General features: G+C 43.7%; 1 protein-coding gene and 1 pseudogene across 1 annotated transcript in view; both read left to right on the top strand.

The window, feature by feature from the left end:
• The first annotated feature begins 1,406 nt into the window (after positions 1-1,406).
• The window catches only part of CDC73 (cell division cycle 73), a 119,704-nt gene continuing 104,689 nt past the window's right edge, over positions 1,407-16,421 (top strand). The window contains exons 1-7 of the mRNA XM_075422346.1: positions 1,407-1,594; positions 8,175-8,280; positions 9,286-9,355; positions 10,370-10,432; positions 10,521-10,573; positions 12,385-12,473; positions 14,732-14,948. Coding sequence (XP_075278461.1) covers positions 1,464-1,594; positions 8,175-8,280; positions 9,286-9,355; positions 10,370-10,432; positions 10,521-10,573; positions 12,385-12,473; positions 14,732-14,948 — 729 coding nt within the window. The 5' untranslated portion in view covers positions 1,407-1,463. The remainder of the gene's footprint in view (positions 1,595-8,174; positions 8,281-9,285; positions 9,356-10,369; positions 10,433-10,520; positions 10,574-12,384; positions 12,474-14,731; positions 14,949-16,421) is intronic.
• LOC142361755 (ubiquitin-conjugating enzyme E2 D2 pseudogene) lies at positions 8,420-8,784 on the top strand (annotated as a pseudogene).

Below are 16,421 nucleotides of genomic sequence, written 5' to 3'. Positions count from 1 at the left end.
AAACATTACTCTGTACCAGTTGAAAAATAAATGTTTGAAGTAATTGGTCTAACTCATCCTGTTACTAGGTGGTGTAGGATATTTGTGCATTAGAGTGTTTGGATACCATGTGGGAAGTGTTATCGGAGAACTTGCGATAGTCAGTGTGCTGTGTAGTTCCAGCACAAACGGTGGTGTCACTGGCATCTCGGGACAGGAGATGATACACGCCGTTGGCTTTTAGTCTGTTTTGTAAATCTCCGTACATGCTACTTACAGGAAGAAAAATAATGCAGTTTTGCCTTTGCAGATTTAAAATGGGATAATGTTTTCTGCCAATGGTTAAAAGCGTTAAGGAAATTCTGAGCATCAAAGAATCCTAGAATGACAGAATCATAGGTTGGAAAAGACCTTTAAGATCATCGAGTCCAACTGTCAGCCCATCACCACCGTGCCTGCTAAACCATGTCCTGAAGTGCCATGTCTACACGCTGTTTGAACACCTCCAGGGATGGGGACTCCACCACTTCCCTGGGCAGCCTGTTCCAGTGCCTGACCACTCTTTCAGTGAAGAAATTTTTCCTAATATCCAATCTAAACCTCCCCTGATTAGAGTAAGCCATCACGAGATCTTTCTTCCAGGCTTAAAATCCCGGGATTGGTGTTCCCCAGGAGAAGCCAGTCCGTCAGGTTCCGCTGGGAAGCGCAATGCTTCCAGCTCGTGGGTGCTTGGGCACAAGAAGTGGGCCTGGAACACCAGGAGAGCCGAACCGGGCCTGACTGAGGGGCCCCGGCAGCCGCCCCGGGGAGCAAACGGCTCCGCGACGGCCCCAGCTCGGCCAGACAAAGCCTCAGCCGCTCCGCGTTGTCACTGCTTCTTCTTCAGCTGCAGAGGCAATAAATATTTTCCTAATTACTCTTTTTGCTATGGACTCGATGGCTGATTCTCATCGGAATTTTTGTGATTGATAAAGCAGAGATTCTTCTCTTTTCTCTCTTTTTTTTTTTTATCCCCTTTATATCCAAGTTCTGGAAGATTTTCCTTCTCACCTGCTGCGTGAGGTGAGCGCCCAGCCTCGGGCAGCCTTGACGCCGTTCTCCTGAGGCGCTTCCCTCACGGTGCGTTCCCGGGCACCGCCGACCGCCCGTGGGGCGGGGCGGGGGCGACCCCGCGGCTCTGAGGGGAGACACCGCTCCCGGCGCGGACGGCTGTGCTCGGCGGAGGCCTGGGCAGGCCCGAACCGGCGGCCGCTCCCCGCCAACCCCGAAGCCTCCCGCTTCCCCCGGCTCTCCGACCGCCCTGAGGGCGGGGCCGCGTGGCTCCATGGCAGCGGGTTCGGCGTCGCCCCCTGGAGGCGGCGGCGGCGGCGCTGCTGCTCAGGCGTTCGCGGCGGGCAGCCCGGGGCCTGGCGGCGGGGCCCTCGCCGGCGGAGGGGCCGGGCCGGAGCGGAGCGACAGCGGCGGCCGGCGGCTCCGGAGCGAAGATGGCGGACGTGCTGAGCGTGCTGCGGCAGTACAACACGCAAAAGAAGGAGATCGTGGTGAAGGGCGACGAGGTGATCTTCGGCGAGTTCTCCTGGCCCAAGAATGTCAAGACCAACTATGTCATCTGGGGGTGAGCGGCGGGGCCGGGGCGGGCGGCCGCTCGCCCGGGGAAGGGACGGGGCGGGCGGGGGGAGAAGTTGCCCCGAAGTTGCGGGGGAGCGCCCGGGGAGCGGGGAGCCGGCATGACCGCCGCCTCCCGGGAGGGCCCCTCAGGAGCGCGGCGAGCCGCCAGCTGCCCCGTCCCGGTGGAGGGTGGCCTTTGGCGGCGGGGTGGGCGCTTTCTCCCTGCCCTGTGCCGCCGGCAGCCTCCTCGGGCGGGGCGGGGGGGGGGGGGGTGTCTCGCCGTTCCCTTCGGGAAGGCTCCCGGCACCATGCCCGGGGCCGGGGGAGCAGCCGGGCCGGGGCGAGGCCTTTCCTCGGCCTCTCGGTGCGGGCCGGCGGGTCGCGGCGGGGCCGACTGCCGCGATGAGGTGGCAGGAGGCAGCTGCTCCAAGTTTTTCTGGGCTTTGCCTGAAAAACGGGCGTCGCGTACTCGCTGCCTTAGCTGATCCGGACTGCCGCTCTTTTCCTGGGGCTTCGTCCTGGTGCGGGGAAGTCGGTGAGGTCCGAACCGGCGTCGGCTCGGCGGTCACCGGGGAGCCCCGCTGGGCTTTGCGGGCCCCCCCCTGCCCCGCCGCGCTCGGGCCTCTCCGGGGCCGGCCCTTCCCTCGCTGCCCTGGTCGTGATGAACAAGGAGAGCTGGTGCTTCTGCTGCTTAGATGGTTGTGCTGGGTAAAACGCTGGTTTTTCAGAAGACTTCTGGAAACCGAGGTTTTGTACCTGTTGAGTTTTCTGGTGGGCTGTTTGTTGCTTGCAGCGCAAGGCAGTACTGCGCGCTCTTTTCCTCTGAGCTTAACAGCTGCTGAATTCACGTCCTGACTGGAAGGGCTTCAGTGAACCTCTTTTAAACTCAGGAGAAAACAATGCTTATTTTTAAATACCAGATAGCCGGTGTTTCAGGTGCTGATCAAAGAGACTACAGCATCCTGTGAAGCTTGGTGGAAGAACAGAAGAACCTGCAGATTTCTCAGAAACAACCCCCTTGTAGTTCAGTTTATGATCAGGGATTTCCCCCCCCCCCCTTGGTTTTCATAATTATGATGTCAGTATTAGTATTGATATCCAATATCCTGACTTGTAGTTTGAGAAAGGAAAGAAACCTCTTTGTTTATGTTAACTGGTAGACGGATTTTTTTTTATTAACTGGTTTTACTTTGCACTCTATTTAAAACTAGAAATGTGCTATTTCGTTACCTGTTTCAAGCTTTCAGAAACTCATTTGGATTTATCTGCACTTCCTGCGTGAGTGTGGGGTACTGGTAGCTAGACTGAAGAGAAAGAAAATGATTTGCATAAACAGTTAAGTTTTAAAATTCTTGAAAAGCCTTGGTTCTATTTCTGCTGAGCAACTGTGTAGATGATTGTGGTGGTTTCCTTGCTGCAAGTTGCTTTTCCCAAGCAGTAATGAGGAATGGTTAACTAGACAGACAAGTTTCGTTGCCCTTCTGTAGGGAACAGAGAAACTGATACGCCAGCCTAACTCTACTGCTAATTAGGAGAGCTTGAATTGGGCCCAGAAATTGTTAACAAAAGACAAAAAGAGAGCAACTGGAGAGAAACACTTTAGTGCGTACGTTCCGGTAGCTTTATCTTCATGGCCAAGAAGGAGCTGTAGGTGAACAGTGGATGCTCTGAGGAGAACAGTAGCAGTAACCTGGTAATAGCTATTTGTGTCCTTGCCTCTTGTGGTGGTGTAGTTTAGAATTTGTGGGGTTTTGGTGGTTTGTTTGTTTAAAGTTAGTAAATCTTGGTTTAGACCAGTGGCTTCTGAACTGTTGATGAAGTCGGACTGCTATCAGTTCACAAAGTTTCTTGTGAACCACTGTGGAACTATATATGTCTAATTGTGAAATTGAAGACACTGTAAAAATGAGACCAGTTCTGCAAAGCCATGCTCAGTAGCTTTGACACCACGGTTCAGGAGCTGTTAATTTACGTAATTGACAGATTTATGCAGGGATGTACAAGGAACACTTTCAAAAACATCTAAGATTCAAACCCTTTTATACTCGGGTCACTCGACAGGATCCATACTGTGCTTGCAGTGAGTGGTTGTTAGTGGCTTAGTCTTTCATGAAGTAAATCTTGCCTTCTGTTTTAGGTGTCCATTGCACTGTTGCTGTAATTGCATCTCTGCTGCCAGTCTGGAGAAAGCAATGCGAGTCCACGCGGCGGTGGTGGCATTCTGTCCCTGCTAGAATTAGAAGTAGTCCCACTGGACATTTAACACTGTGGCTCTGTGAGCAGCTAAGCTGGCAGAAGTTGGCAGCGCTGCCCTGCACTGCCTGCTCCCTGTGCTGGCACACGTGTCAGCCAGACAGTGAACTGGTCTGAGGAACCGAGCCAGGTTAAAAGTAACCCGGAGGGGGAAGAAAAACCAAAAAGGGCAGAAGTAAATTTTAATCCAGGTTAGCTTGCGGACAATAATTGTATGAATACCCCTGCTGGCACATGAAGAGGCCTAGATGGTCTAAGATTAGGCGTTTTGTGTGTTTTGATCTAATGGCTGATCTGTAGCCCCTGAAGAGTGATTACAGAATCTGTTTCAAAACCAAAGGAAGGAATCAGTCCAACAGAGAAACTTATTTGCGTTGTTTACCCAGCAGAGGGTCCTGTATGCGCAGCTGAGAAGTTTTTAAACAGTGAGCAGCTGGTCATGGGTATTGTGATTTGTGTGATACTGTGCATGCCTACTCTTGTATTTTTAAAGATTACTGCTTTCTTTTGTGGATAAGACACAGGCCTTTAGTACCTCTGTAAAAATTCATGCTTTGAAGCATGAAAGAGGAAATAAAGCAGTTAAAAATGAATAAATTCCTTGTGCACGCAGGTTGATGGTGAATGGATGAACTGGAAATAAATTTCTGGTGTTAAAAATGAGCAGGAGAAACTTTCTCTCTTGCATTATGTAAACATTTTCTCCAGTTTTTAAGTTGGAGTTTTGTTGAGAGTTGTATCTCTTAATAAAACAAAACTCCAACTTAAAAACCATTAAAGCAAAAATATAAGTACTGGACTTTTTTGAGGTCTGATTCTTAGGATTTTAATTGTTTTCTTCAGTAATTGATGCCATTGCTCAATTTACAAACATCCAAAGTAGGAAAAGCAATAATTCTCTTATTTCCCATGTTTAGTAAAGTAAGCTACTTTTAGATAAGCTTGCTTTTAGTTTTCTGTTTATTGAGCAGGTTCCTTCTGTCTGGAAAATCTGAAAGAAACACAAACTGATGCTGAAATGTCAGTATAGACTTAGGTTTTCTCCTTGTGTACAGCTGCTTGTTCCTCTGATGCTTTCCCTTGAATGTGCAATATCTTGTCCTCCTCATAAAACATCCTCTTAGAGCCATAACGAGCACGGGGATTTCTTGTGTGTGTGGTTCAAGCGATGAAGTACCAGCTGTGCCTTGCTGAGCTTTGGCAGTGCCTGTGGCTTTGTGATACTGTATTTTTCAAGTTAATAGATAGCCGTTCAGTACTTGTTTCTAAATTATGTTGTTTATTGCTAGATATTGCTGAAAACTTGAATAGATGAGCAACTGGATATGACACACCTCAAAGAAATAATGAGTTATTCTGAAGTGAGATAAACTAAAATGTTTGTTTTAAAATGAAGTGACAACTGGATCATGTGCCACACACTTCAGAGCCAAATCTGTGTGGAGGAAGCTCTGGTTCTGCCAGTGCTCTGAACAGGATTACATGCCACCTTATCAAAGGTAGCAGCGAAACTGTAAAACACTCAATTCCTTGCTGAGGAATCCAGTTCTGTTGGCTGTAGGTGTACGGCCGACTTCTGGCTTCTCAAAAGCTGAAAGGTGCCGTGTCCCTTCCCTTTGCTCTTCAGCAACAAAATGTACCCGCACACCCCACCCCGAGCAGGCTAAGTTTTCGGACAGAAGGAACAGTGATAGATCCTTTATTCTACCGTGCTTCTGGTATTTTGAATCACTTTTCTCTGCATAAATAACATCTATTGATTTTCACAGGCATCATTATGAAAGTAATGTGTTCAACCTTACTGCTAGTAATGAGTTCTGAACAGGTTATTGGGCACTTTCAATCTAGATAATTTCAGAAAAATAACTGCAAGAAAAGTAGTGGTATTATATCGACAGTATGGAGAAAACAGACTTAGACTTCTGTTGCGTTTAGTAGATATTTGTGTAGGTGTTTCAAGTTCAAGAAGGCGATGGCTGAGTGTTTTTTATTTCCCTTCCCCCAGTGAGGTTGGCACTTCTGCAGTGTGTGTTGCCGTGCTGATGGTGAGCTGTGAGTAAAGCCACTATACTTGGAGGAACAACTTCTTACCGTTTTAATGGAAGTATTTCTTCCTGGAAGCTCTGGTTTGATCATAATTCTGTGCCAGTCTTAAATTGTACAGTTGTGACTTGATTTTTCTAGCAGGTCGTCTGCCTTAGGCTTTGAGGTGAGCCGGCTGGCTGGGGATGGGGACTGGGCAGTGTGTGGGGAGCCCTGTCCTGCTTGGAGCCGGGCTCTGGCAGGTGCCAGGTCTGGGCAGTGGAATCCCTGGTCCTCCTGGGGGCTGTGAAGCTGCTGGAAGGTCCATTTCTCAGGGCAGTTGAAGTATTTAGGGACAGGTTTTGTTTTGAAACCAGGATGGGCATTGCTTCCCCTACAAAATCTTCTAGTAACAGCATGAAGGGGTGAGCGTCTGTATGAGGGGGGATAACATTTGATGCATGTGGAGTCAAGGTGAAACCGTGGGGTTTTTTTGTTTGGCCTTGTTTTGAAGGTTTTTGATTTGGTTGGTTTTTTTTTCCGAAGCGTAACACAGAATAGAAAATTTTTTAGACTTAAAAGGCATCACTTTCAAACAAGCTGTTTTGACGCTGAAATTGAACTTCATGCTGTCGTGTTACTGTCAATTGGTCAGACTTCAGTGTGGCAGTTCGTTGGGATTTTGTAGTCCATTTTGGCTTTGCTAGTTTTGTGCACAGTTAGTTTCTAGTCGCGCCTTACTTTGACCTTTCGGCACCATCTCGAACCTTTTGCTCCATAGACTTCACGGAATTTGTGTATTTCGAGTTCTTCACTGTGGTTTCCCTAGTGGTGAAAACTCTGTCCTGTTACACCTGAAGAGCGTGTAATACTATTTTTTTTTCATTTGCAGTTGTCGTGGTTTAGCCTGGCTGATGGCACATGCCCACCAAAGCTGCTGTATCACTCCCCCTCCTCTGCTGGACAGGGGAGGGGAAAAAGCCCAAGCAAACAACGAAAGGCTGGCGGGTTGAGACAAGGGCAAGGAGAGATCACTCACCAGTTACCATCACGGACAAAACAGATTGAACTTGGGGAAATTAGTTTAATTTATCACCAATTAAATCAGAGAATAATAAGGAGAACTAAACCCAAATCTTAAAAACACCTTCCCCCTCCCCCCATCCCTTCTTCCCAGGCTTGACTTCACTCCTGATTTTTCTCTCGGGGAACGGGGAATGGGGGTTGCGGCCAGTCCATCACACGCTGTCTCTGCCACTCCTTCCTCCTCAGGGCAGGACTCCTCGCACTCTGCCCCTGTTCCAGCGTGGGGACCCTCCCATGAGCTGCAGTTCTCCATGAGCTGCTCCAGCATGGGTCCTTCCCATGGGGTGCAGTCCTTCAGGAACAGGCTGCTCCAGCGTGGGTCCCCCACGGGGTCACAAGCCCTGCCAGCAAACCTGCTCTGGTGTGGGCTCCTCTCTCCACGGGTCTGCAGGTCCTGGCAGGAGCCTGCTCCAGCGCGGTCTCCCCATGGGGTCACAGCCTCCTTTGGGCATCCACCCCACCGGTGTGGGGTCCCTGCCACAGGCTACAGGTGTGGAGCTGCCCCACCATGGACCTCCATGGGCTGCAGGGGCGCAGCCTGCCTCACCGTGATCTGCTCCACGGACTGCAGAGGAATCTCTGCTCTGTTGCCTGGAGCGCCTCCTCCCCCTCCTTCTGCACTGACCTTGGTGTCTGCAGAGTTCTCACTCTCCTGCTGGAAAATGCTGTTACACAGTTTTTTTTCCCCCCTTCTTAAGTATGTTATCTCAGAGGCACTGCCACCATTGCTGATGGGCTCGGCCTTGGCCCCTGTGGAGCCGGCTGGCACTGGCTTTATCAGACATGGGGGAAGCTTCTGGCAGGTTCTCAGAGAAGCCACTGCTGTAGCCCGCCCTGCTACCACAGCCTTGCTACACAAACCCGGTACAGCAGATGAGATGTGTTCCTCTGGCTATCCCAAATAAGGTAGACAATTCCTTTGATAATCAGAATAAGTATGTTTGAGATGTGGCAGAATGTTTCCCAAGTCGTGCTTCTTGTATGTTTTACAACCCATCCAACTCTTCTTATGGACAGTTTTTATAATTAATTCAGCAAAGAGGCTGCAAAAACATATGTCCCTCACGCGTATACGTTAAGACGATTGATAGTTCACTAGTTTGGCAATAGTCTGGTAATAATATTACTGCTTGCTTTTTGAACTGCCATCTGGAAAGAAAAGAAAACTTTGCTAAAAAAGTGTGTGAGAAGTTAAATGTTAAAATCTTTGTTTCATGATTTTACAGGACAGGGAAAGAGGGCCAGCCCAGGGAGTACTACACTTTGGATTCCATCTTGTTCCTGCTCAATAATGTGCACCTTTCACATCCTGTTTATGTCCGACGTGCTGCAGTAAGTAGACCATATAGAGTTTTATTTTGTTGTGTTTGTGATAAGTAATATGTGCATAGTTATTTTCAGGGAACAATAGTAGCATTTAAATGTATGAATTTGGCTGGAGAAAGGAAAAAAGCTATGCAACAAAGTGTGCATGTATTTAGAAAAGAAAACTTCTGCGTCGGGATCAAATGTCAGTCCCTGTCGAGGTGGAGTATTTTTCGTGACAATTCACTTCCTAACAGATTATCCCTTCAATCTACCAGGCTGCACTTACAACAAGAGTCTGTCACCCAAATATTAACAGTAATGGTAGCATTTCTCTTTATATTTGGCGGTCACAGTTGTCTCCAGCACTGACTGTTTCAAAAGTACTTTGGTCCATTTGTTCTCTGTTGTGTGATCCCAGTCTAGATGATCCTTTAGTGCCTGAGATTGCAAGGATCCACAAACAGGGAAAAGTACAGCGGAATAGCTTTGGAAATAGCTTTGGAGTGGACTCAGAAGTATGCAATCTAATTAAATAATTTGTTGGATAAGCTCTACAAATAAAGATAGAGGGAGTCTGAGTGAAACTACTTTTGATTTCCCTTTGACTGCTTTCTGTGAGCCCACACTTCGTCTTCCCTTGCACTGCTTGGTTACCTGACACAGCAGTGCTGCGTGTTGTACATGCTTGGGACAACAAAATTGAAATACTCTATTTCCGCATACCAACATTGACTCCTGGCAGAGAAGTGTGTGTGTTCAAGTTAGTTCTTAATCTTATTTGCAAGTTTGAAGTGAAGGAGGAAAAAGGCTGTCTCTCAATGTTAAGGCAGACAACATATTTCATTTTGTCTCGTTGAACATCCTCTAGGAAGCAATAGTATTTTTAAGCTTGATAGTTATGCTTTCTTTGGAGGCAGGACACGTGTTCCTGTCTTTGTGTGAATGAGTAGTTTTCAATAAAAGTGAAAAATCTTCAGCAAGAGACTCTGAGGGAATAACAGTTTAATGTCAAGTCTGCTGTCTTTTCAGACTGAAAACATTCCTGTGGTAAGAAGACCTGATAGGAAAGACTTGCTTGCATACCTAAATGGAGAAACATGTGAGTGAGGCTTCCATTTACCCTTAGACACGTAGTGTACTTTACTGCTTCATATTTATGGAATAAGTGAGGGGTAGGAGGGGAACAATGGTCAGTTTGCAGCTTAACTGAAGATGTTCAAACTTCTCAAACGAAGTTAGGATTTCTTTCATTTTTTAATTTTGGTCTGAATCTAACTATTTTTATGGCAGCTAGCTAGGAGCTGCATTCCTACATGCGTATTTAGCAGTGAGCTACTTTTTTGTTATTTTTAACGTCCTTTGGTTAGTAGTTATGTGTTAGAATGCTTAGCCTTTATATTTTTTCCTTCTCTAGACTGTGGGAAACTTTCAGTAGCACATTGATCTTGATGCAAGAAGTGTGTGGGATAAAATCTTCAGTGTGGTAAAATATATCAAACCGTTGGTTTGTCAGTCTGGCATATTTGCCTGGTATTCCATCATCTTAAATTTTTTGTTAAATCTCTTTTCTCTGACTATATTTCTCTGAAAGAAAGCTAAATATGGTTTACTTCTGTAAGTTGCTCTGTTTTGTAGGTGGTTTTAGAATTTTATGTATCCTGGAATATGATATTATTTCTGTAATACGAGCAGTAAATAATTTTTATGTGTATTTTAAAGGGACCAGCAGGTTGTCTTTATTCAAAAATCTAGACAAACTGGTAGATCTTGATTCTGGATTATAAAGTGACTCTGTCTTTGTGACTCTGTTTTCTTTTATTCGGTATGTACAGATCATAGAATCACTGACTAATTTATGTTGGAAGGGACCACAGGAAGTCATCTGGTTGAGTCCCTGATTTAAAGAAGGGCCAAATGACCCTGGGCAACCTGATCTAACTTTATATTCAGTCAGGTTCTGAATATTTCCAGTTCCAGTGTTTGACTGCCTTTGCTACCTAGTATCTGGTTAGAATTTCCGTTGTTGCAATTAATCTGTTGTCCTTCTCCCTTTTATACTTAAATATTTTTGCAAATCTTTTGTACTTAAATGAAATGTTGTGTTTGATTACAGCAACCTCATCAAGTATAGACAGAAGTGCTCCACTTGAAATTGGTCTTCAACGGTCCACTCAAGGTACAGTTTAACTAAAAAATAACCTTGAGGTTTATTTTATGAAGGTCTACTACAATCTTGCATTTTTAATGTCCTCTTTTTCTTGTAGTTAAAAGAGCAGCAGATGAAATACTAGCAGAAGCAAAGAAACCAAGAATAGAGGTAATGACAGTAACTGTCATTGATACAAATTGGGGGTGGTGGTAAATTACAGTATTTATCTGTTTTTGTAGCAATTCAGTTGGGCTACCAATCCTCTGGGTGCACACAGTGCTTCTGTTAGTGTGAACATGTACCGGAAGGAGTTAGAATTTAAGCCGCTGATTTAAACTTGAAATATTAATTACTAGATGTAATTTGTAGTGTGAAGGGAGAAAGCTTGACTGCGTATCTCTCTAAGTGCCTGTTGCATTACAGCCTGTCTGCTGAGAACTATGGGATTGGAATAAATGTGCTGTTTAATGACCGATTATGGTTATTTGCCATCCATGAGTTGGCATTATAACTTAAATGCCAGTCTTACCTCTGTCAATGGATACTTGTTTCTTTTACCTGCTATTTTAGTGTCTTTATGGCAGTTTATGAAACTATCCCTGTGATTACTATTTTCTGAAGCTGTGTCTTGGGTAATTAATGTAACAATGTATTTTCACAAGTACCTCTTGAACAGAAGCAAGGTGTCTAGTTATTACACACACTGTATTACTTAACTCTGCCTGGTTTTAAAAACTGACACTGTTTTTCTTGATTATATTTTTTTTTTAAACTGCGTTCATCCAGTTGTCTCCTCTGAGATTTATTATAAATCTGGCTACATTTATTTTCAGAGTACTGAGGCTTTAGATGTCTTCTGAGAAGGAAGAGTTATCAAAATACATAAGTTCCCTTATTAAAATAGTGGATTTGAACATTGTTTGTGCTTGGCTATAACAGCATAAAAATCACAAAAAGTTTGTGCATTCTTAGTGACACATAAGCAGATGATTGCTGTGAGAGGACCTCTTGGTGATCTATAGATTTTTGTTCTACATTACCCTATGTGGTTGTGATGCCAGTATGGTTTGAAACTGTAGATCTTCACTGCCATAATTTGGAGAATCACCAGTTCCGCAGATGAGCCTAATGAGCTTATGGCCATCTTCTCCTTGCTTGTTTCCTTGCTGCTCTGGCAGCTCAGAGTCTGTAAAGTCTGTTCTGAGTTATTTGGAGACCGTCTCGGTGTAGAGATTCCAAGTCTCTCCTGATACGTGGGCATGACTGGTTTTGCTGTGCTTCAGCCTTTCTGAACAGCCTTTTAGCAACAGGACAGGCTTGATGCTGATTTAAGTTTTGTGGGGAAGTAAGACAGATTGAACACAAGAGGTACCAGCATTAAGAAGTTGAAAGGATGTCATAAAATTACATCTCTCTGCTGCTTTCTCGGATTACACATCTGCCTCAAACCTGGTTTGAGTAACTGGAGGCTTCCTTACTCTTGGCTTGTTTTTTGTATTTACTAGGAATGCCATTTATAAAAGTTCTGTGTCAAGATGTAACAGTTCTGAGCATTTTTTTTTTCTTTAAAAACGTCACAGATTACATATCAGGGCAAATTTGAGTGTCCAATAAATTTACCTTAAATATGTATGTGTGTATATGTGTTGTCCTGCCTGAATGTGTGCATTGTTTGCTTTAAGTTCTCTGACTGATTTTGCAGTTGTTCTCAATTGTTGTCTGAGCAAGGCTCTTTACAAGGCCATGGTAGTTTCCTTTTCATTATTCTGATTATATTTTGTGGCTCTTGAGAGGAAGTTTCCGATAGCTGTACAGTTAATGCTAGTGCACAGATCAAAAATAATTGGAAATAAATATTGTCCTTGTAAATGCAAAAAAAAAAAAGTTCTGAATAGCTTTAATTCTAGTTGCATTTATTTTTTTAAAGAGAATGCACAAAAAATTTAAACATTACAATTAAGCATTTCTGTTACTTCTAGGATGAAGAGTGTGTGCGCCTCGACAAGGAGCGGTTGGCAGCTCGGTTGGAAGGACATAAAGAAGGTATCGTGCAAACGGAGCAGATCAGGTAGGAATATTTTTATGAATAATGCTTAATTAAGGGACTGATAACAATTTTCATGCTGTTCAAAGCAGGCAGTTTTACTTCTGTCCAACAGCTCTCAGTGGAAGCCTCCTTCCCTTAGGTGCTATCAGCAATAATGCTTGAGGAGGCAGAACTTCATGCCTGGTCAGGCTCCTGTTCTTGAGTGGAAGCTGAGATGTCATGGCATGAGACAATGGACAGTTGTCTCTTCCTCCCACCAAGTCTGCCATTTCTGCTTTCTTCTGCCATGGTGTTTATCTAAGCTGTCAAATACTGTGAGCAGAACTGCAAGGGGAAGCTCTGTGTGTCTCCCTATTTCAAAGAAAAATATCCTGTATTGCAGAATGTCTTGCATGCAAAAGGAGGAAAACGTTGTGAGAACAGATAAAAGGGCAGCACAAACTTTGTCTGACTCCCTACAGAGATGAGCTGCTTGCCTCTGAAGAGGCAGTAGGACACCAGAGGATAACGCACTGTCATTGCCCTAAGTAGTAATCCATATTCAAGTGCCTAAAAACTTGCCCATCACCTTTCCTATTCCGCTGTATCCATCCAGAATTTTGCAAAGAGTGACCCTGGTTTTCAGTCTTATACCGTATCTTCCCAAAACCAGGCAGAGAAGAAATTAAATTCTTGCAAGATCTTGTTGACGCTGAGGATCTTGGGCTTAGTAGCATACCAGATTGTAGTAATTCATTTTCAAATACCTGAGTTCAGAAGTCTTTAGTAAAGGTAGCTGCTTAATTTCTTTAGTGTGTCATCTCCTGTAATGTAAAATGGGAGTCATGCTTGCTACAGTTAAGGTGTATGAGTATGGATTAATGTACAGCTTTGTCTTCATCGAATTTTGCAGAAAAGTAGTTTCAGTTGATAGACCAACTGCATTCTTGAGAAATTTATCTCTTGAGCATAAACAATACTGTGAATGCTTGTCTGTCCTTTACTGGGATTAAATTTAGCAGTTAGCTTTGCAACAATTAATATGGCAGAGTTGTGGCATTTATAGAATCCTTAATTACATGTAACCACATGAAAAATACATATTTTGAATGTTGTCTTCCTCTCTATCTCTTGTATAGGTGTACTTAAAAGGAAACTATGGGGGGGGGGAAAGAAAATCCAATTGTTATGCCTGACTTAAAATCAGAAAGTCTAAGGATCAAAAAATCAAAAAGTACACACATTGTTTTGTATAAAATAATAATATGGATGCTGGCTTGAGTGTATCACAACTTTCTTTTAAAGTCATGAGACAATGATGCAGTGAAGATCACTGAGTATTATTCATAATTACTTTGTATTCTGTATTTACAGATTTTTTTTTGATGCTGAATGTAAAAGACTGCCTGTTTAAAAAAAGTGCAAGTAACATTTACAGGCAGTGAGTTTGAACTCCATGCCTGTCACTGTTGTTACTTTAACAGCAACACCAAGAAGTTGCCTTTCCAATAGCTTAGTTGCAAAAGGAGATTACTTCAAAATGAGTACTTGTTGTATTAATTTTTCAATGTAATCTCAAAAAGAGAAATCATGTAAATTGATTTGGGTATGTGCAGTTAGGTTCATGCAATTCATTCCTTTTTTTATTCTTCAGCTCACATGCGAAATGATAGGGCTCGCCATTTGGCAAGCAAATTCTGTGTTTAAAATTGAAAGCAAACAGATAAAAGATTTTGCACGCTTGAACTGAACTGAGCTACCTCAAACACAGATTAATGTGGGCAAAGTTACTACCATCTGTTGTTTGCTTGGCCTACATGCTCTGAAAAGCTAACACATCTTGCAAGTGGCCAAGTCCGCGTAACAGCACCTCAACTGAAATTTGGATTAATGTTTCAAAGCCCCAGAGCACCCAGGGACTCACCCGGGGACTGACTGCCTGGACACAAAATTGTAATCCACTGAAAATAATGAGGAGCTGAAATTTGGATGACGTTGTAAATGGAAGTGTTCGTCCTGATGCTTTACATTTGCAATCTTTACTTCTGCTGGTTGTAGTTGGGATTTTTTTGGTGGTTTTTGTCCTTATACTGGGATGGATTCTTTCTTCCAAAGTTTGATTCTCATGCCAAAAATGTCAATGCCAAGCTCATGTAATCTTCAAGTATATGTAAGGTGACTATTTTATGATTTATAGTGTAGCCATGAACTTTAAGCAGGATGAAGTAAGATTCACAAATTCTTTCAGAAGAATTTTTTGCACCGTTATTCAGTCTCTTCTGTTATTTTTGCTCATGTAGGTCCTTGTCTGAAGCCATGTCAGTGGAAAAAATTGCTGCTATCAAAGCAAAAATCATGGCAAAGAAAAGATCTACTATCAAAACTGATCTGGATGATGACATAACTGCTCTTAAACAGAGAAGTTTTGTTGATGCTGAAGTGGATGTAACCAGAGATATTGTCAGCAGGGAGAGAGTATGGAGGACAAGAACTACAATCTTACAAAGCACAGGCAAGGTAATGCTCTGGATACCAAGCTCTTTTTATGATCCAAATGACAAACTGCATTTTCTGTTTTCTGTATTGTTAGCTATAGATGACTGGGGAAGGTCCCTTCCAACCCCTACCATTCTGTGATTCTGTGAAATTATGCTTAATGTTCTCGGTAGAGGTAACCTTGGAGGGCTGTTGGCACAGTGACAGAAGAGTTCATTCTTACCTCGTTACAGTAAGCCTAAAGTGTATCTCAAAATATGTGCTTCGGCCATTTAAAAGATACCAAGTAATCGCTTAATTCCTCTTAAACAAAGCCGGCTTGAGCCCTACAATTGGGAGGGCTTGATGAAAGTACCCGTGGGTCTGAAACGGACAAAAATGGGGAGTAACGGATAACAGTAGCAACATCTGTACATTGAAGGTCCACAGGCTGCTAAGCTGTGGAAAACACAGAAGTAGGGAGAGAAAATGCTAAAATGAACAAAACCAGAAAGTGTTACCATGAGGAGGCTTTTCTGTATATTTTTGTCCCTTCGTGCTCCTCTAGTCCCTGTATTTAGCTGCACTTGGTTATGTGCCATCCAGAACATGGTTGCAAGCACAGCTGACAGCGTGCTCTCTTTGGACAGTTAGGCTTTCTTTATTGCAGTGACACTTGGCACTAAATTTCTCAAGGAAGCAGTAAGTAAATTTCTGTAAGACTGCAAATATCTGTTTTCCTGAGGTTATTGTCAAATTGCATCCTTTGCCTTCACTCCTTCTTTAAGTACTGTCACAGGAAAATCATGTTTAGAAGTAAACGAGGTCCTGGTTTTCATTTGTCTTACATAGCACTCATTTTTGCAACGTGATCTCATGGCATTAGTGGTACAATATTGTAATTCATGAATTATGGGGTAGTTAGTAGGTGTGTGGCATGCTACACGCAGGGTGAGTGTTGCTTCTTTAAGTCTGTGAGATTTGTAGCAATCTGACTGCTGTACAGCTGATAAATTGGTAGAAGCCTGTAACATTTCAGTCATTGGAAATGTTGTTACTGAGGGAATCTGTGTAGCTTTTCCTCCTTTAGTGAATCATTCATGGCATTCATACCTTTACATGTCTTCCAAGGGAAACTTGCAAAGTTACTAGGGAAAGAGTTGGGTATTTTATTGTAGTGTCACCGTAATAATAGTGAGGTGAGGTAATGATTTTTAAGCAAAACATACCATAGGGAGAAAGACAAGAAATGAGATTTTGTTCTTGGACTCCAGCATGCAGGTAGTTTGACTGGCCTGACAAATATAATGGGCACAGTAGCAAGTCTTTGATTTCCATTTGTGCAGGATTGCCGGAGCGTTCTTCATAGCAAGGACAGAAATCATCAAATGTTAATATTTGTTTTTTTGTACAAGTAACAGTGAAAGTAAGTAGACAGGGAAACATCACTTGTTACCGAGGGCTGTGATTTATCCCAAAACAGCACAGGGGTTTTTGCTAGTTTGTGGGTTGGTT

This window comes from Opisthocomus hoazin, chromosome 6, assembly GCF_030867145.1.
Source record: "Opisthocomus hoazin isolate bOpiHoa1 chromosome 6, bOpiHoa1.hap1, whole genome shotgun sequence".
Lineage (NCBI taxonomy): Eukaryota > Metazoa > Chordata > Aves > Opisthocomiformes > Opisthocomidae > Opisthocomus > Opisthocomus hoazin.
This window is presented reverse-complemented; position numbering and strand designations above follow the sequence as displayed.